The sequence below is a fragment of the Pelodiscus sinensis genome, chromosome 5 (genome assembly GCF_052426305.1).
Source record: "Pelodiscus sinensis isolate ZL-2025 chromosome 5, ASM5242630v1, whole genome shotgun sequence".
NCBI classification, from domain to species: domain Eukaryota; kingdom Metazoa; phylum Chordata; order Testudines; family Trionychidae; genus Pelodiscus; species Pelodiscus sinensis.
The window spans coordinates 94809156-94837075 of record NC_143056.1 but is presented as its reverse complement, the minus strand read 5'-3'; the positions used below and the strand labels follow the sequence as shown (position 1 = coordinate 94837075).

Here is a 27920-nt window from a genome sequence, read left to right as displayed (position 1 = left end):
CCTACTTCCTACCCACACCCCCGCCCCTGCACCCTAACTCCTGGCAAGATCGCACACACCCAGCTTGGTCCTGTACCCTACCTCCCACCCAAACCTCCACAGTCCACCCTCAGCCCATTCCTATACCCTTCTGCCCAGACCTCGCATCCCCACCTCATTTCTGCACCCTACCTTGCACCCCCTGCAACTTATCCCGTCTAGACCCTGACTGTTGCATCCTATGCCTCAGCTCACGCCTGCACCGTACTTTCTGCACAGGTAATGCCACCCCCAGCCCACTTCTGTACCCTATCTCCTACCCAGGCTCTGCATCTCCAACCTGCTTCCTAGCAGCCCCTCCCACACAATGAACCCCTCATTTTGGCCCCACCCTAAAGCCTAGGAGAGTTCCAAAATCTATTAGCCCTGGGCCCCCAAAAGAATTAATCTGGCCCTGAGGTAAGACCTGAGCCTTGGTGTCCCCATCCCAACATGTGAGACCAGTAAGTTGGGGGGAGGGGTATTTTTATTTTTGCTTCTCACTTGTGTGTGGCCCCAACTGATTTTTATGTGGCTCAGTGGCCCCCTTTGCCCTGGAACTAAGCCACGACCAATAGTACATTACAAAAAATTACCCAGGGTTTGGTGTGTACGGGGTGGGGTACATAACTGGGGCAGAGGATCAGAGCTGGCTCCAGCTGGACACTGCTTACCAGAGGTGGCTCCTGGGTGGTGGTGCAGTGAGGATAAGGAAGGTTCATCCCTGCCCAGCTCTCAAAAGCAGCCAGCAAACTCCCTCCATCCCAAGCCCTGTTGTGCCCCCTCTCTGCTCTGTGGAGATGGAATACAAGGTGCGGGGGGGGGGGGCACCCTGACATAAGCACCCCTCCTCGCCCTTCCCTGCTTTGTACCACAAGCAGGAGGCTCCCAGGGAGGGGCAGCCCCAAGGCAAAGGGCAGGAACTGCGCAGCAGTAGGAGAAGTGCCAGCTGAAGTGCAGGCACTTGATAGCCTCTTGGCCAAACCAGTCAGGCTCACCTGTCAGAGGCACCAAGATCTATAAGTAGCTGCGGATCTACTGGTTGGTGACCACTGCTCTATGAAGGATGGAGTACCAGGCTTACCTACGGATTCTCCTTTAGGATGCGATTGGCAAAATATTGTTAAAGAGCTATTAAAAATGTGTCTCTTCACACCGCGCAGGTGTTCCTCTTACGTTTCATAAACATTGCTGCTGGCCAAGTGTCACCTGACGGCGCCTACACATTTTGGCCACTGCTAGGAGCCAAAGCCCTGGCTTTCAGTGACGTGAAGAAATACCCACATCTGGCTTTTATTCCAGGGCTGTTCTGTAACTTTTACAGCCCCAGCTGCTGGAACATCCCCCCCCCCCCCCCCCCCCCCCAAACATGCCCATAAGGGTTTTACTTTGTTCACTGGCAACGCTCAAACTATTTCCATTCGCGGCACAGGGCGCGGCGGGCCGCAGGGAGCAGCCTCCCAGCCCGCCAGGGGAGGGGCAGCCGCTTAATGCATCCCAGAGCGGAGCGTGCCCCGGCGCTTGCAAGGGCCCTGCCGTGCGCAGCGCTCTTCTCCGGCCAGCGCACAGCAAAGGCGGAGAGCAAGGCGCGGAGGTCGAACGGGCCCTCGGGGCAGCCTCTCGCGCGCTACCCGCTCGGATTAAATGGGTGGCAGGTCCGAGCGGCGCGCCCGCAGCACGTCACGCGCGCGGGGACAGCCGGGCACGCGCAGGGGGCTTTGCAGCCCGGGCTGAGGGCAGCGCGGTCTGGGGCGCACACGGGGGCGGGGCGGATTCCGGGGAGCGGACAGTCCCCGTCAGGCCAGAAGGAGCTGTGGGCGCCCAAGGCGAAGGAGACGTGCGGGCGGGGTCCCAGGCGCACGCGATCTCGCTGGCGAACTGCCCTTCCTACCGCTCCCCAACCGCCGCTCTCGCGGGCAGCTTCGCGCTAATCTCCCCTCCTCGGCTTGACCTTGAGCGCGGCGTGCGTCACTTCCGGCTCCGAGCGAGGAGAAGATGGCGGCGCTGGGGGAGCCTGTGCGGCTGGAGCGAGGTGAGCGCGCGCGGGGCGGGGGAGGTTACGTCGTTCCGGCCCCTTCGCCGCTCCCCACTGGGAGCTGCGGGCGGGTTCTGCCCGGCAGGGGGGCTGGAGCCGTGCGGGATCGGCCGCACCCCGGCTGCAGCAGTTCAGTGACACCCCCCCCCCATCGCCCTCGGGTGCCGGGCGCGGCCCCGGGCGTTAGGCGCTGCCTGCCCGGCGGGCCCGTGTTCTCTGGCGTCTCGCGTCAGTGGCTCCCTGCGCTCGCCGGGCGGGGCCTGGGCATGTTCCTGGCGCGTCGTCGAGGCGAGCGAGGCTTGACACGGCTCTTCGGATCGTTCGTCTCCCCTCGCTCAGCTCCCTCCGCTCGGTTCCTCTAAGCCGCGGTCACTGGCTCCCGGGGATGCCACTGCCTCAGATGTGCGTTCTTAGGGTTCACTAACTTCAGTGAACGTCTTGCAAGGGGCAGCCAGGCAGTCGGGTTTGCGGGGGAAGGGGGGGGGGGAGACAGGACACTTTTTAGCCTCCTCCCTTTAAAATCTTGTCAAGAATTTCCCTGTCAACTCTGTACTGGACTTGTTTTGCTGGACAGTGTTTTTACAAGTCTTGAGTCTGGGTGCCGACGGGGAGCTCCAGATGCAATAATGATCATAGGAATTTCCTATATAGAAAATCTCAGACTTTGCGTTCAGTTTGCTAGATTGTCATAATGTGTGAAAGAGGCAATAAACATGGAAATAAGCATTTATACCATTCATTGCTCATGAGTTCCACTTTTCAACTTTAAGTAATACTCTTGTACCTCCTTTCCCAGTTCATATTATTTCCATTCATCCTGGCTAGCTAGTATAGGATTCAGCTGGAACATTTACTCCTGAAAGCATTCTGCAACCAATAAATAAATCTCTGTACACTGTATTTTAAAACTGCAAGCTTTGTTTGTCAGTAAGTAGGTGCAGAGTAGGGATGTCAGTGTGTAAGCAAACACACAATTAACTGATAAGCCTGGGCTTATTGATTAATCTTGTTGACTACATGCATTCCCCCTCTCCTCCCCCACTTTTGCTTCCTGTATCCCTCTGACCCACCACCTGGACCACCATTCTGATTTTCTTCACACTTGGATCCTGACTGATTGAGCCTGCCTGCCCCTCAGTTGGTGCACCTGGAATAGAAGTACAAGACTCCTGTGTATTTCTGGGGTATGCCCAGGTCTTGTGTGGGCAAGAGGGCTCCCCCGGGGACTGTCGAATAGATGTGTAACCATTAAAATTTGATGAGGTTATATGACTGTTCAATTACATGCTAACATCCCTAGCACAGATTCCCTAGCGTTGCAGTGGGGGGCACATGCCACTGGCTTCATGAAGGGCAGGAAGGAGGGGAGGCTGCTGAGCTTCATTCTAGGGATGTGAATGACTAGTCGACTATCCGATAAGCAAATACTTATCAGTCAACACGCTAGTGGACTAGTCATTCACCCCCCTCCCACCTTGCTGCCTCTATCAGAAAGAGGCAGCAAGTGGGGAAGGAGAGGGTTCTTCAAAGCTGCAGCACCATGTGGAGCCCAAGGTCAGCTGCGGACTCCTCAGCTGACTCCAGGTTCCCTGCAGTGCTGCCACTTTGAAATGTTTCAGGGAGTACAGGGCCAGCAGGGGACTGTTTGAGTCCCTTGCTGGACCCGTGCTCCCCGCAGTGTTTTCACTTTTGAAGTGTAGCAACAGCCCTTGGGCTATTGCTATACTTCAAAGGTGGAGGTGCCCTATCGACTATTCAAATAGTCGATGCAATTTGCATGCAACAGTTTAGGGGGGTTGGTCTGGCAGCCCCAGCCACTCTTTGCAGGAGATGAAGAATTCCTGTATTCTACAGCCTGCAGCCCAGATTGGTCTAGGAGTCATTGGCTGCACCAGATATCTGAAATGATATACTTGCACTACTAGGGGAGTGGTATGTGACTATGCTTACAGCTTCCCTGTGAGAGAGTTATCTTTCTGCGCGGAACATCAATTTTGTGCACGTGCAGTGGCACAAATTTCCCTTTAGAGTAAACATTGTAGCACCTGACTTATAAGTCCCCCTTTTAGGCCTATACAGTATATAGCGAGAGTTAAATAACTAAGGCTATATCTACACTACCACTTTTGTCAGTATAATTTATGTTGTTCAGAGTGTGGGGGGGGGGGGGGAACCACTCCTAAGTGACTTAAGTGTCAATGTGGATGACACTATCATAGAATTACACAACTGGAAGTTACACAACTGATTTAGCTTATCGGTTAAATGGTGATCTGGCTAGCCACTAACATCCCTAATGCTTATATTTGAATATCAGCATTCTCCCTATGAATATCACTTACACCTGCATAATTTATTTTTGTTTTAAAAAAATCCCACCCTCTAATTGGTAAAAAAGGCTAATGCAGTCTTTGGATTCATAAAAATCGGGATCTCAAGTAGAAATAGAGAAGTTGTTTTACTCCCTATTTGGCATTTCTGTGGCCTGTGGTGGAATATTTTACCCAATTCTGGTGTCTGTAAATCTAGAATAATGTTGTTAACCTGGAGAGTCTAGCCGAGAAAGGTATAACATGATCCAGTATGCAGAGATTGAAGTGAGACAAATTCAAACTGGGAACATTATTTGTGTCCTATATACAAACAATGTTTATATATATTATAATTTAAACTGGTATGCAAGAAAAAACTTGACCCTGAAAACCACCCTGCTTGCTGGCCCCTACCTCCAGCACACTCTCTGTACCCCCATTAGGAGCACGCACATCTAGCTGGTATCTATATAGGCCTGACTAACTGCGTTCCCCCCCGACACACGCACTACCCTGTAGTTGTACCCAGCCCTGCAATCTGCTCCCTCCCCCATATGCCATCAGTATATATGCCAGGGCCATAACTCCCCTCCCCCCCCTTCCTCAACACAAACAGTCAGTACCTGGGCCTAGGGGCCCACAGCCCAAGCACCACTGCTCAGAGACCTATGCCCAGCCCTAATCTTGCCCTCCTCCCCTCATGGAATTTACCTGTACCTGATACCTCCCACCACCACAGATGGCTGGTGCCTTTGCCATCTGGCTGGCTTCTGTGTTGGGCCCCCACTGTCCTTGGCCCCCCTGCCTTCTCTGCTGGTACAGACCCTGGTACCTTCCCCTCCGCTTTCCCACTTGGGCTCCCACACAGCAGCCTCAGTTGCCGGAGCAGCCTCCTGCCACGTGGCTTGTGGTTCCCTTAGCCACTGGAGCAGCCACCTGGCTCATGGCTCCTCAAGCCCCAGCTGCACGGTTCTGAATTAGAGGTGGGAGGGATGGAAATTTTTTTGTGTGCGCCCATGAAAGTGCGCAATTTAGAGGAAATTCTGGGCCCAGGGTGTGAATTGTTAACAGTGAAGGTAATTGACCATTACAGCCTTCAACCAATGATTGTGAATTCTCCATTGCTGGCAATTTTTAAGTCAATTGAATGTTTTTCTAAAAGATAAGTTCTACAGAGGTACTCTGCAAGCCTACTCTGGATCACCAGAAGCTTTTGAATAGATCCCAAAATCTTTTCTTATCGTTGGGTTTCTTTATTATTTTTCTCTGGAGTCTGGAACTTGACTGTCCTTTGCCAAAAAATTTGAACCTTGACAAAAATAATTGACTTACTCCAGCTCTGGAAATTATTTTGCAGACATTCTGTGGCCTGTGTTATACAGGAAATGAGACTAGATAACCACAATGGTCCCTTTTGGTGTTAGATTCTGAGTCCATGAAGTGTCTGAAGGTTCTGTGCATACAGACATATATTTAATCCTGCTCCACATTCTGTAATGCAGTGTGTGGCATCCCCATTCTTTTGGGGACTAACAACCAAAAGAACATTACATCAGTGCTCTCTATATCTTCTGTTAAAGCGGCGAGGAGTCCTGTGGCACCTTATAGACTAACCGAAGTGTTGGAGCATAAGCTTTCGTGGGCAAAGACCCACTTTGTCAGATGCATGTCATCTGCATCTGACATGCATCTGATGAAGTGGGTCTTTGCCCATGAAAGCTTATGCTCCAACACTTCAGTTAATTTATAAGGTGCCACAGGACTCCTCGCCGCTTTTGCAGATTCAGACTAACACGGCTACCCCTCTGATACTTGATACCTTCTGTTAGAATCATCGACTACTAGGACTGGAAGGGACCTGTAGAGGTCATCGAGTCCAGTTCCCTGCACTCATGGCAGGACCCAGAACTGTCTAGACCATCCATGATATACATTTATCTATCCTACTCTTAAATATCTCCACAAATGGAGATTCCACAACCTCCCTGGGCAATTTATTCCAGTGTTTAGCCACCCAGACAGTTAGGAACTTTTTCCTAACGTCCAACCTAAACCTCCCTAACAGTTTAAGCCATTGCTTCTTGTTCTATCCTCAAAGGCCAAGATGAACAAGTTTTCTCCCTCCTCCTTATGACACCATTTTAGATACCTGAAATCTGCTATCATGTCCCCCCTCAATCTTCTCTTTTCCAAACTAAACAAACCCAATTCTTTCAGCCTTCCTTCATCGGTCATGTTCTCTAGACCTTTAATCATGCTTGTTGCTCTTCTCTGGTTCCTCTCCAATTTCTCCACATCTTTCTTGAAATGCGGTGCCCAGAACTGGACACAATACTCCAACTGAGGCCTAACCAGCACAGTGTAGAGCAGAAGAATGACTTCTCGTGTCTTTCTCACAACACACCTGTTAATGCATCCCAGAATCATGTTTGCTTTTTTTGCAACAGCATCACACTATTGACTCCTATTTAGGTTGTGGTCCACTATAACCCCTAGATCCCTTTCTGTGGTACTCATTCCTAGACAGTCGCTTCCCATTCTATATGTGTGAAACTGATTGTTCCTTCCTAAGTGGAACAATTTTGAACAGAGCTGGTCCCAAAACAGACCCCTGTGGAACTCCACTTGTTATACCTTTCCAGCAGGATTGAGAACCATTAATAACTACTGTCTGAGTACGGTTATCCAGCCAGCTGTGCACCCACCTTATAGTAGCCCCATCTAAGTTGTATTTGCCTAGTTTATTCATAAGAATATCATGTGAGACCGTATCAAATGTCTTACTAAAGTCTATGTATACCACATCCACTGCTTCTACCTTATCCACAAGACTCGTTATACTATCAGATTGGTTTGAAATGATTTGTTCTTTACAAATCCACGCTGGCTGTTCCCTATCACCCTACCACCTTCCAAGTGTTTACAGATGATTTCCTTAATTACTTGCTTCATTATCTTCCCTGGCACAGAAGTTAAACTGACTGGTCTGTGGTTTCCTGGGTTGTTCTTATTTCCCTTTTTATAGATGGGCACTATATTTGCCCTTCTGGAATCTCTCCTGTATCCCATGATTTTCCAAAGATGATAGCTAGAGCAGTGGTCCCCAACACGGTGCCCGCGGGCACCATGGCACCCGCTGGGGCACTTATGTGCACCCGCGGAGTGCCGGCTCTGGGCACCAGCAAACCAAGCACGTGCTTGGGGTGGCACATTGCCAGGGGTGGCATTCCGGCCACACCTGAGAGACACTGGCTAGAGAACTCCTAACCCTTACCTCCCGACGCGGGCCTCCCTGTGGCGTTGGGGACCACTGGTATATAGGCATCTGACATACTGATTTGATCTTGCCTTCCCCTTCCTCGTCCCCGTCCCCCCCCAGTTTTGCCCTGACCCTCCTTTCTCTCTGCCATGATAGCCCATGCTTTCTCCCATTTCCGACTCATCTCCCGGGTCTCCGTGTTCTTCACATACAAGTGAGCAAAGGTACCCGTTGAACCTAGTTTAAAGCCTTCCTCACTAGGTTAGCCAGTCTCTGTCCAAATAGGGTCTTCCCCCTCCTTGAAAGGTGAATGCCATCCCTGCTTAGCAGTCCTTCCTGGAATAGCATCCCGTGGTCGAGGAAGCCAAAGCCCTTCTGGCGACACCATCTTCGCAGACAGGCATTCACCTCCAGGATGCACCTGTCTCTGCCTGCGCCCCTACCTTTGACAGGAAGGATCGAAGAGAATACCACCTGCGCTCCAAACTTCTTCACCCATACTCCCAGAGCCCTGTAGTCACTCTTGATCCACTCGGTGTCATACCTTGCAGTATCATTTGTGCCCACATGGATGAGTAGCAAGGGGTAGTAGTCAGAGGGCCGGATAATCCTCGACAATACCTCCATAACGTCTTGGATACAGGCCCCCGGCAGGCAGCATACCTCCCAAGATGAAATGTCAAGGCGACAGATGGGTGCCTCTATCCCCCTCAGAAGAGAGTCTCAGACCACCACTACCCTACGTTTCCTATTCGCAGTGGTGACAGCAGACCTCCCAGCCTTGGGGGTACGAGGCTTCTCCTCTTCTCTTGTAGGGGGTGATTCCTTATCTCCTGTATCAAGAAGAGCATAACGGTTTCCTAGTATCACAGCGGGAGGGCTCAGAGCAGGGGTGGAGCACTGCCTGCTGCCAGAAGTAACCAGCTGCCAGTGTCCACCCTGAGCCGTCTCCTCCTCCACCAGTGATGTGCCAGCAGTCTTGTGTACTGGGACAGTTACCTCAGCTGCCTCCACATGAACACTGTCCAGGAATTGCTCGTGGATTCACATGCTCCTCAGCCTAGCCACCTCCTCCTGTAGCTCTCCCACCTGCTGCCTGAGAGATTCCACCAGCATGCACCTTTCACGTTGGATGGTCCCCCCAGCCTGGATATCAATAAGTGGGAATTGCAAGCCACAGTCCCTGCAAAACCACACCAGGATCTGGGTAGAGGCATCCATGCTCAGGCGCTCTGTCTGGCTACAGGCGCAGGTGGAGGAGACCTAAGCAGTGCTGGCACAGGAGTTGCGGGTCTTCCTAACCATCGTAAACCTCCCTTTCAAACTCCCTCTTAAACTCCCTTGTCTGCAGCCTCCTGGTCGCTCTGCCTCTGGCTTTTAAAGCCTGCTTGCCTAGGTCAGGGCTGCCCCCTTGTGAGTCACACAGGGGAAGGCTGACCAGAGGCAATCAAGGGAACAATCAAGAGAACAAAGGTCAGGCACTCAGTCCCAACTGCCACAGCAGCTGAAACTGAAACTGAAGTCACCTGAAATCAGAAATAAAATTCAAACAGTGGAGGAAACTCACTTACACCAACAGCTAGTACTCTCTCACCTGGTAGCCTGTTCAGCAGCGGGATCTCTTGCTCTCCCTCTTAAACTCCCCTGTCTGTAGCCCCCTGTCCGCCTCGTTCCCCTGGTCGCTCTGCCTCTGGCTTTTTAGCTTACTGTTTGTTTCCAGAGCTTAATCTTTAAAATGCTTTTGGGCTAGGGCTAGAATGTCAGTGCCTCCCCCCCCCCCCTTTTTTTTTTGTAATTGACCAATACAGCTGCATTCAGAGGGATATGGAAATTGAATTCCTAGTAATTAAATTTGAGAGCTGGAGATAAGGCATGCTCAGTTCCAGCTCTTATACCCCTGGGCTATGTCTACACTGGCAGCTTCTTGCGCAAGAACAGCCGTTCTTCCGCAAAAACTTGCCAGCTGTCTACACTGCACGAGCATTCTTCCAGAAGTAAATTTACAGTACAGCATTGTAAAACAGGGCTTCTTCTGAAAGAGTTATTCCTCTCCCCATGAGGAATAAGCCCTCTTGTGCAAGAGCTCTTCCAGAAGAGGCCAGTGTAGACAGGCAACATGAATTTCCTGCGCAAGAAGCCCCTATGGTTAAAATGGCCATCAGAGCTTTCTTGCGGAAGAGAGCGTTTACACTGCCATGGATGCTCTTGCGCAAAAGCACATGCCAGTGTAGACACACTCTTGTGGAAGAGTTCTTGCGCAAGAAGCTGCCAGTGTAGACGTAGCCCTGATGTCCAGCTAGTTACACTCAACTGGCCAAATAGCCATATTGTTCCAAGTTTAGGCCGTTTAGAAATTTGGGGCAAAAATTGTCAGGGATGGTACTTGGTTCTGCTGTGTAGGCAGGGGACTGGACTCGATGACCTTCAAGGTCCCTTCCAGTTCTAGGAGATAGGCATCTCCATTAATTTAAAGTTAACTAGCGAAATAGTCACATGTAACTAGCATGTAGGACACCATGATCCTAGACTGTGGAATACCTTACCAGAGCAGATCGAAATTGTCTAGTCCAGTAGTTTTTAAGCTTTTTTTTTCTAGTGACCCAGTTGAAGAAAATTGTTGATGCCTGCCACCCAACACTATTTGACTAGAGTGTGGGTTCCAGAGTGGGGCTGAGGAAGAGAGCTTTAGGGTATAAGAGGGGGCTCTGGCTTTGGGGGTGGAGGTCAGAGCTGGGTCAGGAGGGGCTACCTTGAACAATTTTCAATCACCAATGCAGCGAGGGTGCTAAAGCAGGCTTCCTGCTTTTCCTGGCACTGCAGACCTTGCTGCACCCCAGAAGCCCTTTGTGCTCCCCCCCACACACACACCCTCTCACCCCCCACCTATGAACTGGGCCTGTCAGTGGCTGCTTCTGGGGCACAGCGCAATCTGCAGTGCCAGGACAGGGAGGTAGCCTGCCTTAGCACCCCCATTGGTCACCTGATCTCCCTGCAGCAATAAGACCCAGTACCTGACATTCCACATCCTAGTGCTGGATTGCGACCCATAGTTTGAAATATGGATGTGATTGACTAGTTGGCTATCCAATAAGCAAATTTTTATCAGATAGTCAACACACTAGTCGCTCCCCCCCTCCCTTGCTGCCTCTATCAGAAAGAGGCATCAAAGGAGCGGGGGAGTGGTGGCGGCACTTCAAAGTGGCAGCAACGCATGGTGCCCGGCACCAGACCCTGGGCCCCACACAGCACCAGACCCTGGGTTCCACACAGCGCTGCTGCTTTGAAACACCGCATTCAGCCTGGGGTCAACTGGGGACTCCCCCACTGACCTCAGGCTCCATGCGGCTCTGCTGCTTGAGTCCCCCACTGGCCCCATGAGCCCTGCAATGCTTTCGCCTTTGAAGTGTAGCAAGAACCCTGGGTCTGTTTATTGACTAATCAAATTGCATCGATTATTCGATTAGCTGATTCATCTAAATTTAACATCCCTAGTTTGAAAACCACTGATCTGGGCTGTTTACTGAGCTTTTTGCAAACAAAACACTTTGAACAGGTTCCTGTCTTGAATAGTAGAAACTGAAGAATGGAGGTGAGGTAGCCAAATCCTGGCATAATATCTACAGGCAGTCCCCGGGTTACGTACAAGATAGGGACTGTAGTTTTGTTCTTAAGTTGAATTTGTATGTAAGTCGGAACTGGTACATATTGTAGGGGAAACTCTAGCCAAACATTTCTCCAGAGCTCAGTTTTATTCTTCCACACCTCACTTCCCTCAGTCCTTTATTCTCAAGCTGAGATGTCTGCTGAGAAAAGCCGCTCCGCGTCTCCCTGGTCTGCTGGGGGGGGGGGTGCAGCTAGTGTGGGGTTGCCTCACCCCGTTTGTAGGTAGGGATCCGATGTAAGTCGGATCCATGTAACCCGGGGACTGCCTGTATTTGGCAAAAAGCATTTGTTTCAAAATATGGTATTTGTCATTCACATACTAGTAATCAGATTATAAATGCTTTAGATGGGATGGACAGTACATTCCAGTTCAGTGTGAAGTGCAAACAATAGAAGATTTGCTATAGAAAGCAATAACTCCACAGCATATGTAATAGTGTCTAATCTTGTCACAGAACATTACTAATGCTATGGTTATATAATAGAATGATTTTTGCAGTGTTTGATTTTGGTTGGAAATTACTGTGTCAGAGGAATTTAACAGAACCTGATTTGAGATTTGAAAAAAAATTCAATCAAATCAAGTTTGCATTTTAAAAAAAAAGTATTTTCAGGCATTTTAGTACTTGTTTTAGTACTAAAAAATAGGGATGCAAGAGTGTGGTAAGGATTTTAGGAGGCAGGTAATTAGCTAATCATGTAGTCAATAGAATTTTTATCAACCACATGATTAGTCGATAAGGGAAGGCACTCAGTCCCGGCTCATGCCAGGTCCAGGAACTAACCCACTGCAGCAGCACGGCGGGGTAGGTCCTGGACCCAGTGCCAGCTGGGACTGAGCTGGGCTGCCTGCCTGGCTGGAGCAGCCCCTGTCCAAGGCAACCCAGGCTGGCCATGGACAGAGGCTGCTCCAGCAGCAGCCCCTGCCCACAGGGGGTCCCAGCGAGGAGCTTGGGTCTGCTGTGGACAGGTTCTCCTATGTGGCAGCCTCCCCTGCACCCACACACGATGCTGTGTCCAATAGAGGCAGCAGTGCAGGAGAGCAAGCGGCATTACAGAGATGGCAGGCAGGAGCTGGTTCACACAGGGAGCTGGTTTAAAAACTGGCTCCCCACACACACCAACTCCTGGGGAGCCACCTACCACCCCGCACTGCTACCTCATGCTGCCTCTGATACAGAGGCAGCAAGGGAGGGGGGAAATGAATAGTCAAGTAGTCTAGTCAACTACTCACTTACTTCCCTAGAGTGTAGCTGTATAAAAGGGTTCCTGATATATTGGTTACCCAAACTGCTACACAGGGCTCCTGGTCCATCTCCCTGGGAGCCGCCTGCCATCCCGCACTGCTGTAGCACAGAGCAGCGGGCAGGATCCGGTACGTATGGGGAGCTGGCTTAAAAGCCACCTGCCACCCCTCACTGCTGTCTCATGCTACCTCTAATAGAGGCAGCAGTGCAAGGTGGCAGCCGGTGCATTAAAAACCGGCTTCTGGGGCGCATCAGCTCCCCGGGAGGTGGCTACTGGCCTGCATATAACTGCTGAAAATTTCAGTGTTACACATCCCTATTAAAAGAGCATCAAATTGTCTGGAGTGGTTCACAACTGAGTGCCAGCCACAGAGCAGCTCGTCAAAAAGCAGGGCAGACTCCTCACATTGGCTGTATGTTCTATAACTAGATACCCTGGGGGAATTTTGCACCACTATTCTGCTGTATTCCCAGAGTACAAATATTTGAGGCCATTATTCCTTTCAGAGAATAATATGCACATAACTTGTCACCCAAATGACATTACCAAGACACTTGAGCGTTAAGACATTGTATTAGATAAAACAAATGTATTAACTACAAAGAGAGAGTACAAGGAATGAGACAAAAAGTCAGAAATGGGCTACAAGAAAAATACAGTAAAACACCTTAACACACTGTTTCAAGATTCAAGCAAAGTTTCTCATCACATACTTTCAGCAGCCTTGCTAAATAGACTCTGTCCAGAGTCTGGAATTAGCTTCCTTTTTCGGTTCAGGTGCTGTGTGTGTCATGGCAGGGAGAAAAAGAAGGGTGCCTTTGGATCCTTGTCCCCTTCTTGAAAAGCATTTTCAACTGGGTACTAGGAGTTAGAGAGTCTGTGTGAAAGGATGTTCTCTGTTGCTTTTCTTCCTCACCCATTTGAGTTTGGCTTTATTTATCAAAATTAAAATTAAACAAGGTATACATTCCTTTGTTTAGGACAGATCTGTTTGCCAGCCTCAGTTTGGGCAGGGTTCTGGGGTCTGGAACATGTGTTAATAACATCATACAGGGAAATCTTACAGCTTTATATACAAGGTTCTATACATATTTTATTAAGATGATATTGACCAGTAAATTATGAGTTTTCAGGTGATAGCTTGTACATCATGCTTTGTACAAAACTATTAAAGTAGTGTGTAGGGTGTGAATATTAGTAGATTTTGTCACAATGGGTAAATATGGGTTGAAGGGAGTCATAGAGGCAGTAGAACTGAGGGGTTGGAGTTGGTAGGGTCCGTAACTGGGATGGCAGGTAGAGCCAGGAAGGCAAGGAAGCCAGAAATACAAGTGAAGGAGAGTGGATAAAGCATCTGTGCACTGTTATCCCGTATACTGACACCAGCACTTTTACTCATTTCTTTTTTCTATTTTGTGTAGTCCCTTTCATATTCCATCTGTGAATGGTAATATTAATCAATGTTGATTTTAGACAAAAAAGGATGGAAAATAAGAGAGACCATAACATTTGACACATTGATGGAGCATTGAAAGTGGTACATACCACTATAAAGGGATTCAAAGGATCAGAGACACAAGAAGATTTCAACATGTGAGGATGAGATATTGAAGGAATCATTGTAGGAGGCAGGGCCTGGATGTTGATGCATTAACTCAGAGGTGGGGAATCTATTTTGGGTCAGGGACCACTGACCCATAGAAGAATCAGTCGGGGCCACACACAAGTGAGAAGTAAAATGAGAGGCCCTTGACTAAGAGGGCAAAAGACATTCCTCACATTCCCTTTGCACACCACAACCTAATGGGGTCTAGGCTGGTAGATTTTGTAGCAGCAGGCCAGAGTGTGAGTGTGGGCTTCCCAATGCTGAGGCCTGGGGGGCCAGATCCAGGCAAGCTGGGGGCTGCATCCGGCCCCCGGGCCTGAGGTTCACCAACCCCTTTATTAATTGGTGTCTTCTCCTTCATAGTTCATGATTGTGTTAAAGGAAATGCATTTAAGCATCCTTAATTCTGACTTACAAAGTTGTGTGCGTGCGTGTGTGCACGAATGCACTAAAATACCATTTTCTGAGTTCATCATTATCAATATTTTATCTTTTCCCAGACATCTGCAGAGCTATTGAATTACTGGAAAAATTGCAGAGGAGTGGAGAAGTACCACCACAAAAACTGCAGGCTTTGCAGAGGGTCCTTCAAAGTGAGTTCTGTAATGCTGTGAGGGAGGTAAGTTATCCTGACATAAACAAATAAATATGAGATATATGCCTGCTTTTAACATATATACTGTTCAAAAGCTTCAGAGTGGTAGTCAAGTTAGTATTTAACAGGAAAAACTTAAAAAACAACAAATAGTCTAGTAGCATCTTAAAAACTAACAAAACATGTAGAATGATATCATGAGCTTTCACGGGCACAACCCACTTCTTCAGATTGCTAAATGGTAGTTAGCTAATAGTATAGTCAATGCAATTTGTATTGACTATATGATTAGTCAGTAGGACCACGCTGCAATGGGGGGTAGTTCCAGAAGCCAGCTCAAACCTTCTGGTTAACTAACTATCACAAGCTAAAGACTCCATGAAGAAAAGACACTTCATTTTTGTTACAAGGTAAACTCACTTGAGTGTAATCTCAGTGAGTATACTTTGCAATGAAATAAGTGTCTTGTCTTTATGTATTGTTATGAGAAAGCTCATGCAATCCTGTACCCTGCATTGTAAAAAAAAAATTGTAGTTACCCTGCAATAAGAGAATGCATCTTTTTAAGTAGTAAAGACATGCACTGAGTCAGTAAAAATATGAACTCTCTTCTGTTTCCGCCTTAAGATTAACACTGTTCCAACATTAATTAGCATTTTCCCCAAGGCTTTCACTCCTTACCTGAACTCTTGAGTGGTTCTTCCAGGTGTGGACAGGAGTTGCTGCTGATCCAACTATTGCTTTTGGTTTCAGTGAGCAGTGCTGTTTATTTTATTGGTCATATTCACTGTGCTTCAATGGCCCATTCACAAGGCACAGGAGAAGATGTGACTTATTATTGTAGGTCCTGTCTTAGGCTGTGTCTACACTGCAGCGTATAACCACAAAACTTTAGCAGTTTAGGGATATTCCATCCCCTGAGAGACATAAGTTACACTGACATAAGCGCTTCTTTGCACAGTACTGTATCTCCAGGAGAGCTTCTATCACTCAGGGAGGTGGGTTTTTTATGTCAATGGGAGAGCTTTCCTGGCAACAAAGTTTGCCTTCATGAAATGCATTCAAGCAGCCTAGCTTGTGTTGTTACAGCTTGCTGTTGCAGTGCTGTATTTATGGACGTAGCCTTAGCAAGAGGTGGCTTTCCAATAGGGCAAGCTGTTTCTTTTTCATGCACTTACCCCCTTTCTCTATAAATTAGGAAATGCAGTTTTGAGAGTAGCAGCAGAAGAATTGATCTTTTGCACACATCTAGCATAGCAGTTTATTTGTCACATCATCTAAGCAGAAAAAGTATGTATTCATTTTTCCTATTAAATTACGTACCTACTAAATAACCTTGTCTTAAAGGTATATGAGCACGTATATGAAACTGTGGACATCAGCAGTAGCCCTGAAGTGAGAGCTAATGCTACAGCAAAGGTAAAAGTTTTACTATAACTAGAATGGAATTTTATAGTTTGTCTCAAAAAGGGTGAACTAGATGTCTCCTCTTGATATGACCTGTTAATCTGTCAGTTGTATGAACAAGACATGAAAGACTAGTTACTTAAAATGACATTCATTTTTATTTAATTAAAATGCCTCTTAGTTTTTGTATTCTGATGTTGACATAGAATACACATTACTGTTTACTTCATTGTCCATCTCAGAATAGCTAGCAAGACCTTTTCAAATATCTACCACCTCTGACTATAAGAGGCAGAGACTTTCTAAGGTTCCAATTTTAAGAAAAAATAAATAGTTTTGTTTCTTTCAGGCCACCGTTGCTGCATTTGCTGCCAGTGAAGGTCATTCTCATCCCAGGGTTGTTGAGTTGCCTAAAACAGAAGAAGGTCTTGGATTCAACATTATGGGAGGCAAAGAGCAAAACTCGCCAATCTATATCTCTCGAATTATTCCAGGCGGTATAGCTGATAGACATGGGGGACTGAAACGTGGAGACCAGCTTCTTTCTGTAAACGGAGTGGTAGGGATTGGTTTTAACTTTCAGTTGTAGTAACTACTTATGTCCACTTGAGGGTGCATAGAGACTGTAGTTTGCATAAACCTGGTGCCTTTTTTTAGGGTTTGCAATGTGATAGAAATCTTATCCTGCTGTTTGTAGTTGATTCATAATTATCGAGAGAAGGACGTTGGGCAAAATTTGAGTATGGTGAGAGTTCTTGGACTTTGCTTTGTTGTTGTACATGAGTTCACTAAATGATAATACAAGTATACCATGACATGAGGAAATATTTCAGAGCCTGGGAAGATAAATAAGGCACAGTGTTAGGTACTTTATTTTGAAGCAAATTGTATTATTGCCCTGTTAAATAGTTTTACAGTTATAGCTGGACATATTTTTTTCAACAAATACTGGAAAAAGCTGTTTTGGTTCAACCAAAACTATTTGTAAATTGGGGTTAAATTCAGTGAATAGCTTCAGCTGAATAAAAACTGGAAACAAAATTAAAAGTCAAAATGGTTTGTTTTGAAATTTTTGAAACACACTATTTGTAATCAGCATGTGCCATTTCAAAATGTCATTTTGAATTGACTGAAAAGAGTTTTTTGCTTTCTCATTTCAGCAAGAAAAATGGAGAAAAATATCAGTTTTAGTTTGATTTTTTTTAATTTATTTTTTGCTTTTATCCACTGTAATAAACAATTATTAATTCAGTTCTAGTTATAGTGGTGTTAAAGTGGTTGATATTGCAGACTTTTAATAATGTGATGGTAAGGTAGGTACCAAAACCATTCAATGTGAGACAAGATAATGAAGTGAAGGTCCTTTGATGTTGTCATTGTCCTGATAAAAATACTGCTGGAAATAGAAAAGTTACAAAACGCAAACAACAGAATAATTTTGGCAAAGGCTGTGATTTTTTTCACTTAAGTATTGAGATTTTAAAAATCATTCCTCCAGCTTCTTGTAAAAAGTAGCGTGTATTTTTAAATTCGGTGACTGATTTTTTTTTTTGTAGCCATAGTAGAGCTAGTAGATGTCCTTTGCATGGGGTGTCTTAAGACACCTGATTCTTCAGTCCCCAGTATATGGAATAGGAAGAGGTCATGGTCAAAGTGCTACAACTTTTGTTTGCTAGTACCAGGATTCCTTGGGCTAGACAGTGTGCCTCTATAGAAATTCCTAAAATAAAACATACTCTTAGAAAATACTGAGGCTAGCATAGAACTGGCCGCAGAATCCATGAGCCTAAGCTGGCTGGCTTCTGCCTTCCTCATCCACAGACACTCCAAAAAAACCCTTCTGCTTAGCAGACAATGGACATAAATTTAAAAATAGAATTTTAAAATAAATAATACTGTGATATGTTAATGCACACCCAAGATGTATTGTTTTTATGTTCCAATTTTAAATGAAGAAATATATCTAAGTATATCCTTAACATCTTAATATATATACTATACAACCAGCTTGTTTTGAATAACTGTATTCAGAATTAACTTAGTGTTGCTAATTGAGGAGTAACTGCACTTATGTTGCCTCTTGAGAGTGCCTACTTACCATTTTAGGCTCACACTTGTCACTTCTTTTAAGTGGAGGTCTCAAGGCTCTCTCCTTTTTGACTGGGAGTTTTAGGCTGTACAGCTGCCAGCCTTACACTGTGATTTGTCCAGCAAGCTAGTTTGCCCGAGGCCATGTCTGCACTATGAGATAAGGTCGAACCTATTAAGGTCGATTTCTGGTCACCTGATTTTGCAAAATCAAAGGTCCATGTCCCCCTGTGCACAAGAATTCAACATAATTCGAAGTAGCATGTCCCCCATTAGGGAGACTGCTGTCAACTTTGAGAGCAATACACTGTGGGGCAGCTATCCCACAATAGCTGCACTGCTTTGCATTCTGGGTTATACTCCTGGTGCATGCTGGGACCAAAACTTTGCAGAAGGTGGTTTATGGGTTCATGTCATCAACGTCCTATAATGCGCTCATCTACTCTCTCCCTCCTTGCTTGAGGTCAACAGGAAACAATCTTTTTGGCCCTGGTTGCCCACACCGACATCATAGCAGTGCGAACATGGCACTTCTTATGATGTTGATATCTACCTTGATGCGCCTAATGGTGCAGTATTTTGAGAGCATAAGCACATCACTCCATCAGGAAGAGGACGAGGAGGCATCAGGAAGAGGACAAAGAGGAATCTCCTTCTTGGGGTGCCATGGGCACTCTACAAGTGAGCACTTGGGCTGAGTGAATTGGAAACACAGCCAGCAATCAATCCTCCGGAAACAGTGTCTGATGGGTCTGTTACCCAACAGGCTGGTGGGACCGCATAGTGCTGCAGGTATGGGACAGTCAGCAGTGGCTGCAAAACTTCCGAATGCGCAAGGCCACTTTCTTGGAACTTTGAAAATGGTTTTCACCTACCCTGAATGAAACCCGCTCTCACAGTGGAGAAGCATGTGGCAATTGGCCTGTGGATGCTTACAAAGTCAAACAGCTACCGATCATTTGGGAATCAATTCGGAGTGGGGAAATCTACAGCGGAGGCTGTTATACAAGTAACCAAAGGAATCAATGCCATTCTGCGATGGAGGGTAGTGACTCTGGGAAAGGTGGATATCATAGCAGAGGGCTTTGCCTCAACGGGGTTCCCTAATGCAGTGGGGCAATAGACAGAACGCACATCCCCATTTTGTACCACCTTGCCACAGAGTACATAAATCGCAAGGGGTACCTCTCCATGGTGCTGCAGGTGCTTGTGGATTACAAGGGCCATTTCACCGACATCAATGTGGGATGGTTGGGGAAAGGTCCATGATACCCGCATCTTTAGGAACTGCTGCCTCTTCAGAAAGATGTAGGCTGGAATTTTATTCCCAGATCAGAAAATCAAAATCAGAGGTGGATATGCCAATATTGATCCTTGGTGACCCAGCCTATCTCTTGCTCCTGTGGCTCATGCAGCCTGGACACCAGTAAGGAGCAGTTCAACTACTGCTGAGCAAGTACAGAATGGTGGTGGAATGTGCTTTTAAAGGGAAGGTTTAGGAGTCTACTGATTAGGTTACACCTCAGTGACTGCATCATTCCATTTGTGGTGACAGCCTGCTGTGTGCGCCCTAATACTTGTGAGAGCAAGAGGGAAAGTTATCTGGCAGGGTGGGGGACTAAGGCAGAGCACAGTGGGGAGAGATTTTGAGCAGCCAGACACCAGGTGATGAGAGCACAGCACAGGCCAGTGCAAATCAGAGAGGCTTTGAAAGAAAGCTTCATGAATGACCAGTTTTGAGAGTCACGCACATTACTCTCAACAAGATGCTCCTGCATTCAGTGTGTTAGCGTATGATCCTCCTACCCCACTCCTGTAATACAAGCAATAAAGAGACTGTTGTTCAGAGTTCATGTGTTTTTATTTAGGGAAGACAGTAGAGACATAAAAGAAGTCCATGGCAGGAACTGAAAGGTGGGATGGAGGAATCAGAAATGCAAGGATGACAACCTTTTGCCTCCCAAGCCCCTGTAGGTTAAGTGTGAGGCTGCCCTTGAGATCCCCCTCTACCATCACCTTGTGTCCTGTGGTCCCTCAGGGTGAACACTATGGAGCTGGGTGAGGAGGGAAAGTTGTTCTGAATGGGGTGGGAGGGTCCCACTCCAGGCTGTCTGCCAGGTGCTCCATCACAGCCGTCAAGGGTGGAAAGATATTCTTTTGTTGCTTTGCTTGCATTCCCTGCACTCTTTCCTGTACTGCCACTGCACTTGCATCTTCTCCAGGAACTTATTCCTCCACTCCATTTGCTCCTTAAACATGTCTTCTCTTGTCCATTTTTGCCTGCAGATTTGGGCTAGATGGACAGCTTTTGGGGAGTACACAGCAAGCTGCCTGCTGTTCTCACTGTAATGAAAAGTTATAAGAGCACACATTACAGGAGGTACATAAACGTAATCTGCTGACATACAGCAAAGATCTCTCTAAAGACAATGGAGATATGTTCTGTGCAAGGCCAAAATTATGCTTTAAATCGACTACTGTACAGCAGGTACACCACAGAGTTCTAAAGGGAGCATCTGGGCTCATGGCAGTTTTGAGGCAGGCATGATCCTGCAGGTGGGAGGAGGGATGACAGGGGCATGGTGGTGGTGCTCTCAGCTTCTTCCTGGGAGAATGCTACTTTCCCATCCCACAGGAGCTTATGGTTGCCATACAGGTTATCATGTGAGATACCAGTCTTCTCTGAATCTCACGGAGTGATAGGGAGCTGATGCTGACTGAATGTGGCCAGAAACCTGGGCCTTATGCTGCAGTGACATCAGATCACTTACTGCTGGCTTGTTGTAGGAAGGTGTCCTACTGTGGAGGGTGGAATAAAACAGGCCTCCCCTGAAACCTTGTGACAAGGATCAAATAGTTCTTATCTGAGAGCTTCATGGAGATGTGCAGGGAGGATTCCCCTTCCATCTCCAGACACGTTAACAAGCTGTTCTGGGCCCCGGGCACACACTGTAGGCACAGAATATGCCACAGACCACATCCGATTGCCTTAACCTGCTTGTAGTAAGAAAAAAATTGTGCAGTCACCAGAAGAGCCCTCCTTGGGATCAATGCTCGACTGTAAGATGTGCTGGAAGGAGGGGATTGGCTCCAAAGTGATGAAAAGTTCTTGGCGCTCACGGCTCGCTGGCTACCCATTCTCGTCATCCTCCCACTACCACCATGCTGTCCTCTACGCTACTGCCCTCAGTGTCTTTGGTGGACTACACAGTCTGGTTTGGGAAGCTTTTCGGGTCCTCCCCTAGAATCACATTCAGCTGGTCATAGAAGTGGCATGTTTGTGGCAATGCACTAAACATCCATTTGCCGCCTCTGTCTTGTGATAAGACTGCCTCAGATTCTTTATTTTAACATGGCACTACTGGGGGCCCCTGGAGTGTCTTTTCTCCATCATGCATTTTTCTCTCTTTGCGTAGATATTGGCATTTCCATTGTTGTTTCAGAGCTCCAAGATAATGGATCCCTCTCCCCGTACCTCAGTGAAGTCCAAGATATGCTGCACACTCCATGACTGGTGCTCTTGCACATCTGGGAACTAGAGCTAATGGAACTTGAACTTATGGAAGTCATGGTCACATGTGTTGCTCTGGTGTACTACCTGCTCTGAGGAGCGCTTGGAACATTGGCCACATGGGAAATGAAATTCAAACTTTCCCAGGGTTTTTCCTGTTCACCTGGAGATCAGTAGAAGCACAAGTTCTGGTCAGAGTGGGGCATTATGTGATGCCTCCCAGAAGCCAAAAACCTAAACTTTCTCAACGCTGGGTCTACACTGCCGTGAATTCAACTATGCAAGGTTGAAATTTGTGTTACTCCTTGTGCAAAGCAGAAGCACCGAAATTCACTTCAGCAGCCCTTAAAGTCAACAGAAAGGGGTTGGTGGTGTGGACTCGCTGTTTAGAAAATCGACCTTATGCAGCTAAATTTGACCTAAACTCCTAGTGTAGACCAGGTCTACGGCTCTGCCCTGTGTATTGCTTTCTCTCAGGACAATGGCAGTGTGTTTTTCTTTTGGTTGTTTGTTTTATTAACCAGTGACTATACAGTTGTAGCAAAGTAAAGTAAATTTATTCTTAGGTCAAAAGTATTACAGAGAAAACATTTAAAAGAGCCCTTACAATAAATAGATTTAAACCTCACATTAACCATACCAGAAGTTGCTTGTCAGTCTTATGGGGCCACAATAGGACAAAGGCTTTCCAGGGTTCAGTCCAAGAACATAAGAATGGCCATGTGGGTCAGACGAAAGGTCCATATAGCCCGGAATCCTCTTGTACAACAGTAGCCAATGCTGGTGTTCCAGAGGGAATGAACAGAACAGGTAATCAAGTGATCCATTCTCTGTCACACTTGGAGAATTGAGGTTCCCCTGAATCCAAATTCCTACCTGTTTGCTGAATCAAAAAAGACCCCAAGTCAGTTCAAACTCATCTGTTTATACCAAAAGGAATACATTTAATTAGGGCTCTCAAGTGATTAATTGTGTTGTTAAAAATAGAGAATGCTATTTATATACATTTTTGTATGTTTTCTACATTTTCAAATATATTAATTTCAGTTACAGTACAGAATATAAAGTGTACTATGCTAACTTTATTTTTTATAACAAATATTTGCACCATAAAAAAATGGTATTTTGCAATTCAGATAATAAAAATTCAATCTACTGTGAAAGTGCAACTTACAAATGTAGAATTAAGTACAAATAAACTTTTATTTTTGAATGCAATGTAAAACTTCAGAGCCTACAGTTCACTCTGTCCTTCTTGTATAGACAGTCACTCAGATAAACAATGTTTACGTTTGCAGGAGATAATGCTACCCACTTCAGGTGCATCTATACAGCACCCTTACCTTGAAATAAGATAATGCAATTTGTGCTATGCAAATTGCAAAGCTTATTTCGAGGTTATTTTGAAATCGCTTATTTAGAAAATTTTGAAATAAAGCACTGTTTCAACAAATCCCTTAACGCTCGTGGAACAAGGGTTACAGGGATGCTGGAAGAGCGCACCCGTTATTTTGAAATATTTTGAAATAACTGGTGCGTTTAAACACTCAGAATAGCTATCTCAGGATATCAGAGGTGATGCAATTCATTGGTCTGTGCTGATTTGGATCATCATCGAACAGAACCCTTATCAGCATCGACACATCTTCTGGAATGGTGGTTGACACGTGAAGGGACGTATGAATCTTTAACGCATCTGGCATGTAAATATCTTGCAGTCTAGGCATTCCATGCAAACATCTGTTCACTTTCAGATGACATTGTACACAAGAACCAATCAACATTATCTTCTCCAGAGGTAAACAAACTGGTTTGTCTGAGTAATTAGCTAAGCATGAAGTAGGACTGAGTGGACATATAGGCTCTAAAGTGCTGCATTATTTTGTTTTTTAATGCAATTATGTGATTAAAAAAATCTACATTTGTAAGTTGTACTTTAATGGTAAAGAGATTTGCACTACAGTATTTGTATGAGGTGAATTACAAAATATTTTTTCTTTTTTCATTTTTACAATGCAAATATTTGTAATAAATATATTGCTATCAGTCAAAACACAGACTACAGTGTACAGTGCTCAATTTATATTTGAAAATGTAAAAGAAAAATTCAAAAATATTTAGTAAATTAGTTAATTGCACGCATTAACTGCAATTAATCAACAGTCCTAAATGTAATTCAGTATGCTCCCCAAAGACGTGGCGTGTTGCTGCAATATCAGTCACATTTGGCAATTAAAAGTTTCTGTGTATTATTGCAAAGGCTTCACTTAATATTGCTTATGCCTTTGCCAGAATTTAGCTAATAGAAATATTATATAATATAATAGAAAACTAGATTTTTGTCCATTAAAAGATTTTAATGGTCTTCCAGAATTTTTATACTAGCAACATTGATTGTATTTTGTTTGTTTATAATAGAATTAATCTATATTTGTATAAAAATTGCTTAGTTCCTAAACTCATATTATTTTGCAATTGATTTTTTCAAACCTCTTACTTACACCATCGATCCTTACAAGCTTCTCATGCCATTTTTAAAAGAGAACGACTTGTGCATCCAACCGAATAACAAAAAATGAAAATATCGAAGCACATTTTCTAAATCTGATGGAAGGAGAAGTAACTTGGTTTTTTTTAACTGTTGTTTTTCTTTTTGTAAGTAACTTTATAGTAACGGGGAAACCCTCCAATCAACAGGTACATCACCTGCCTTCTAGCTTCTAATAGCAGCAGTGGGAGGTAGGCTTGGGATAGTAATGTCATTGTGTTTGATGATTTTAATAAAGTTGGGAAAATAAACTTTTGCTGACTGATGATAAACCATGGTGCCTGGATCTTATAACAGATGCAGTGGTGGGGAGAAGTTGCTATGTACTATTTGTCTGGAGGGCAAATTTTATGAAGTCTATTAAATGTAGTCTCTAAAACCTAAAGGAACATGCTTTAAAATGTTGTCATTATTGTTCTGATTTTGTGTGTGAAGTATACAATATAGTGATTCTTTGTATGTCTGCTTGTTCCTTGTCTTCTGTGATAAATTTGTTGCTTGGCATTCATTTCCACATTACCTTTTTTAAAATGCTAGTTAGAAAAGAAAACATCACCATTTGTTTAGAACATCACCATTTGTTTAGAGACTTGTTGAAGCCTCAGATCTTCAACTGGGTGATAGAGCCCCTTGCATTACAGTTTCAAACCTGACATATTTCTAGTTTTTTATTATAATGGAAGTTTTTTGAGTAACAGAGGAGCTAAAGAATCTTCTGCAACACTTGCATTTTTTGCTAATGTGATATTTAATGGTTTATGCTTTACAGAGCGTTGAAGGAGAACACCATGAAAAAGCAGTAGAACTGTTGAAAGCAGCTCAAGGAAAGGTTAAGTTAGTTGTACGTTACACACCAAAGGTCCTGGAAGAGATGGAGTCACGATTTGAAAAAATGAGATCAGCAAAACGAAGGCAACAGAACTAATACTGAACATTCTAATTTATGGAGAAAATTATATTCTGTTTTACAGTTAACAGTTTGTTTGTGACCTAACAAGAACTGCTCGGAACTATAAAAGATGCTGTCGTTTTAAAAATATTTGTTTGGGATTTTATAAATGCCTTCATATTTACATCATTTAGTTCTAAAACACACATGCTTCTTGAAAACAGAGTTTACATAAGCATTTCTATCCAGTTGTTCTTACAGATCTTTTGCAGATAAAATCTTTACTGACCAGACAAATTTATAGACTTTTAAAATGCATTTTTAATAAGATGTACTTCTACATTTGTAACATCGTTTTTCTAAATATTTTTATTTGACATTGATCAATTTTAAAGTAAAGTCTTCAATTTGTGTGTGTGTGTGTGTGTGTGTGTGTGTGTGTGTTTACTGATTAAAAATCAAAGACTTTTACCTATGAAGCTTTTGGCACTTTTCTTCTTAAAAGCATACTGTACATCAGCTACATAAAGCTAATCATGATCTCTTGTGTAGTTGATAAGTACTGGATTTTGTATTTTTGATGAGTGCATTGTATTTCCCTATGTGCTAAATCATAACTTATGATAAACGTTAACCTGGAAATTTTGTTACCTCTTTTGTAAATAATTTACAATGAACATTCACTTAACTGATTTTTTTTTTAACAATTGACATCTAAAGATCTGGAACAGTATTTTATATTTTATACTAATTTTGGAGCAGTTGGAGAGAAGTTGTAATTTGATTGTCATCATGATCGTGTCCATATATATTTATATTCAGGAAAAAAGAACAGTATCTTGAATGCAGTGAACTGAGAATTTCATATGTATTTCCCTGTTTTTTCCACTTCTTGTTTTAAAAGGTATTTGTCTGAACTGGGATTTGAATTTGTCCAATGGCAGTTCTATCGTTTATAGAGATGAGACACACAGGATTGGGGGTAGTTAATACTGACGTTAATAAAAATTTTCATTTCTATAAGAGTAAGCAGTGGTGTGGAATATTCTGGTTGGGACAGCTAAAACTTGCAAAAGTTAACAAAACTCACAGAATTGTATATAAGATTCTAAAAGAAGAAAAATACGTATGCCATGTTTTTTTTTTAAAAAAAAAGTGATTTATCATTAGCTACTTCTAAGCTGGAGAAAACTGATTCTTCCAGTTCCTAGTCCAGAATGAGCAGCATCATAATATACAAGGAATAGAAAATGTGAAAGATTTGATGTTGCCCACTTTGAGGTAGGAACAAGGAAATCTGCAGATAAGATGTCTCCAGATGTGGCTATTGACACTGTCAGTTGTGGCGCAGTGCTGTTTTTAAGCATGATTGAGACGTTTTTGCAATATGCTTTTTTTTAATAACTTCACCTTTTAATATACTTCTGGCGTTAGCTTGACAGTACACTAAGTGTCTGTTGAACTGAAAGGCAGCTATAAGTGCATCCTACTGAAAGTAAACAAGTCTTAGAGACTTAACTGAAAAGTGCAGTTCTGAGTGTCTGTCTCATCTCTAATCTCTGTTCACATGGAACAACATGAAGTCAGTTGTAAAGTTAATTTCACTGTATAAAGATGGTCTAAGATGAAAAAATTTCAAAATGATGGCATGAAGCTTATGCTTAGCTGGCCCAGTGTATAAGTAATAACACTTGCATGGCTGCTACAAGCAAATTAGAAATGTGAACCCTTTCTGGATGTTTGTAAGCATTGTAAGAGTGTAAAGATAATATTTTAAAGATGTTTGAGAGTAGAGTCTGAAAAGCAATATGAATATTTATCAGTTAGATGATTCCGAGCACTGAATTGCATGGTTGAGTATCTGATATTAGTCTGTTTTGGAAGGCTTCTTGTTATTGGTAGGACCATGTTATGAACTGTATATTTTTATGGAATGATTAATGTTTAAAATTATTGAGACCAAAATCAATAATTAGACCAATCATGGAAGTGTTTTAATTTAATTGTAAAATAGTGGAGAATTGTTTTTAGAGCTTTATATATTAAAGAGAAGTATGGGTTCAAGTAAAGATAGTAATATGTATTATAAAACTCATATACTTTGTGTTACTGGGTAAAGCAATGTGTTTTGTTACCCTAAAGAAATATTTACTTTAGTGTAGCTAGAGCTGCTATAGGTAAGAGCATTAGGATTTTCATTTTAAACTACAGCTTTTGAATTCAGAATATCAACTGTTCCAAAATGCTTGCTTAGAATACATGCTATTGTATGTGTATGTTGGGTTATGGGTTAATTGAAAGGATGGGTTAAGTCACCAAGAAAGTTATATTCTTTACTACTACTTTGTGCAGTGGCTGCACTATGTTAGTACACAGTCCCTACATGTGCAATACTTGGACACATCATCATGAGTTAAGAACGGATATATTTTCTGTGGATTATATGTACCAGGGTCCTTGATTTTAGGAATACATAAAATAAAGATATGGAATTTCACATTTTTGTGTTCAGTTTTTTTTTGTTTCCTCATTTGCCACTTTACATCCAGTGAGCTTTACGAAAGAGGATACTGATTGGCAATTCAGAATCACTCGCAGAATTGAGAGTATTCATATCACGTTCATATGACTGCAAATTAAAATGCATGTGAGGAAGTTAATCCTATCCAGTGTATGTTTTGCTCTGCTGTCTTACAACTGATTGGGTTGGATTTGAGGGTCTAACTTAACTCTAGACAGAC

The 27920-nt window shown here is 44.3% G+C and overlaps 1 protein-coding gene across 1 annotated transcript; it reads left to right on the top strand.

Moving 5' to 3' along the window:
• Positions 1-1561: 1561 nt before the first annotated feature.
• On the top strand, positions 1562-27676 carry LIN7C (lin-7 cell polarity scaffold C). Its single transcript, XM_075927776.2, has 5 exons — positions 1562-2050; positions 14642-14760; positions 16084-16155; positions 16493-16702; positions 25060-27676. Exons 1-5 carry the CDS (start codon positions 2014-2016, stop codon positions 25213-25215), a joined length of 594 nt encoding a protein of 197 aa, XP_075783891.1. The 5' UTR covers positions 1562-2013; the 3' UTR covers positions 25216-27676.
• Positions 27677-27920: the final 244 nt, after the last annotated feature.

Bases quoted from the DNA above. Each gene is read 5' to 3' on its own strand.
- LIN7C (XM_075927776.2), top strand. From the start codon at position 2,014: ATGGCGGCGCTGGGGGAGCCTGTGCGGCTGGAGCGAG. The intron at 2,051-14,641 runs GTGAGCGCGCGC...ATCTTTTCCCAG, and splicing joins GCCTGTGCGGCTGGAGCGAG to ACATCTGCAGAGCTATTGAA. The intron at 16,703-25,059 runs GTAGGGATTGGT...TATGCTTTACAG, and splicing joins TTCTTTCTGTAAACGGAGTG to AGCGTTGAAGGAGAACACCA.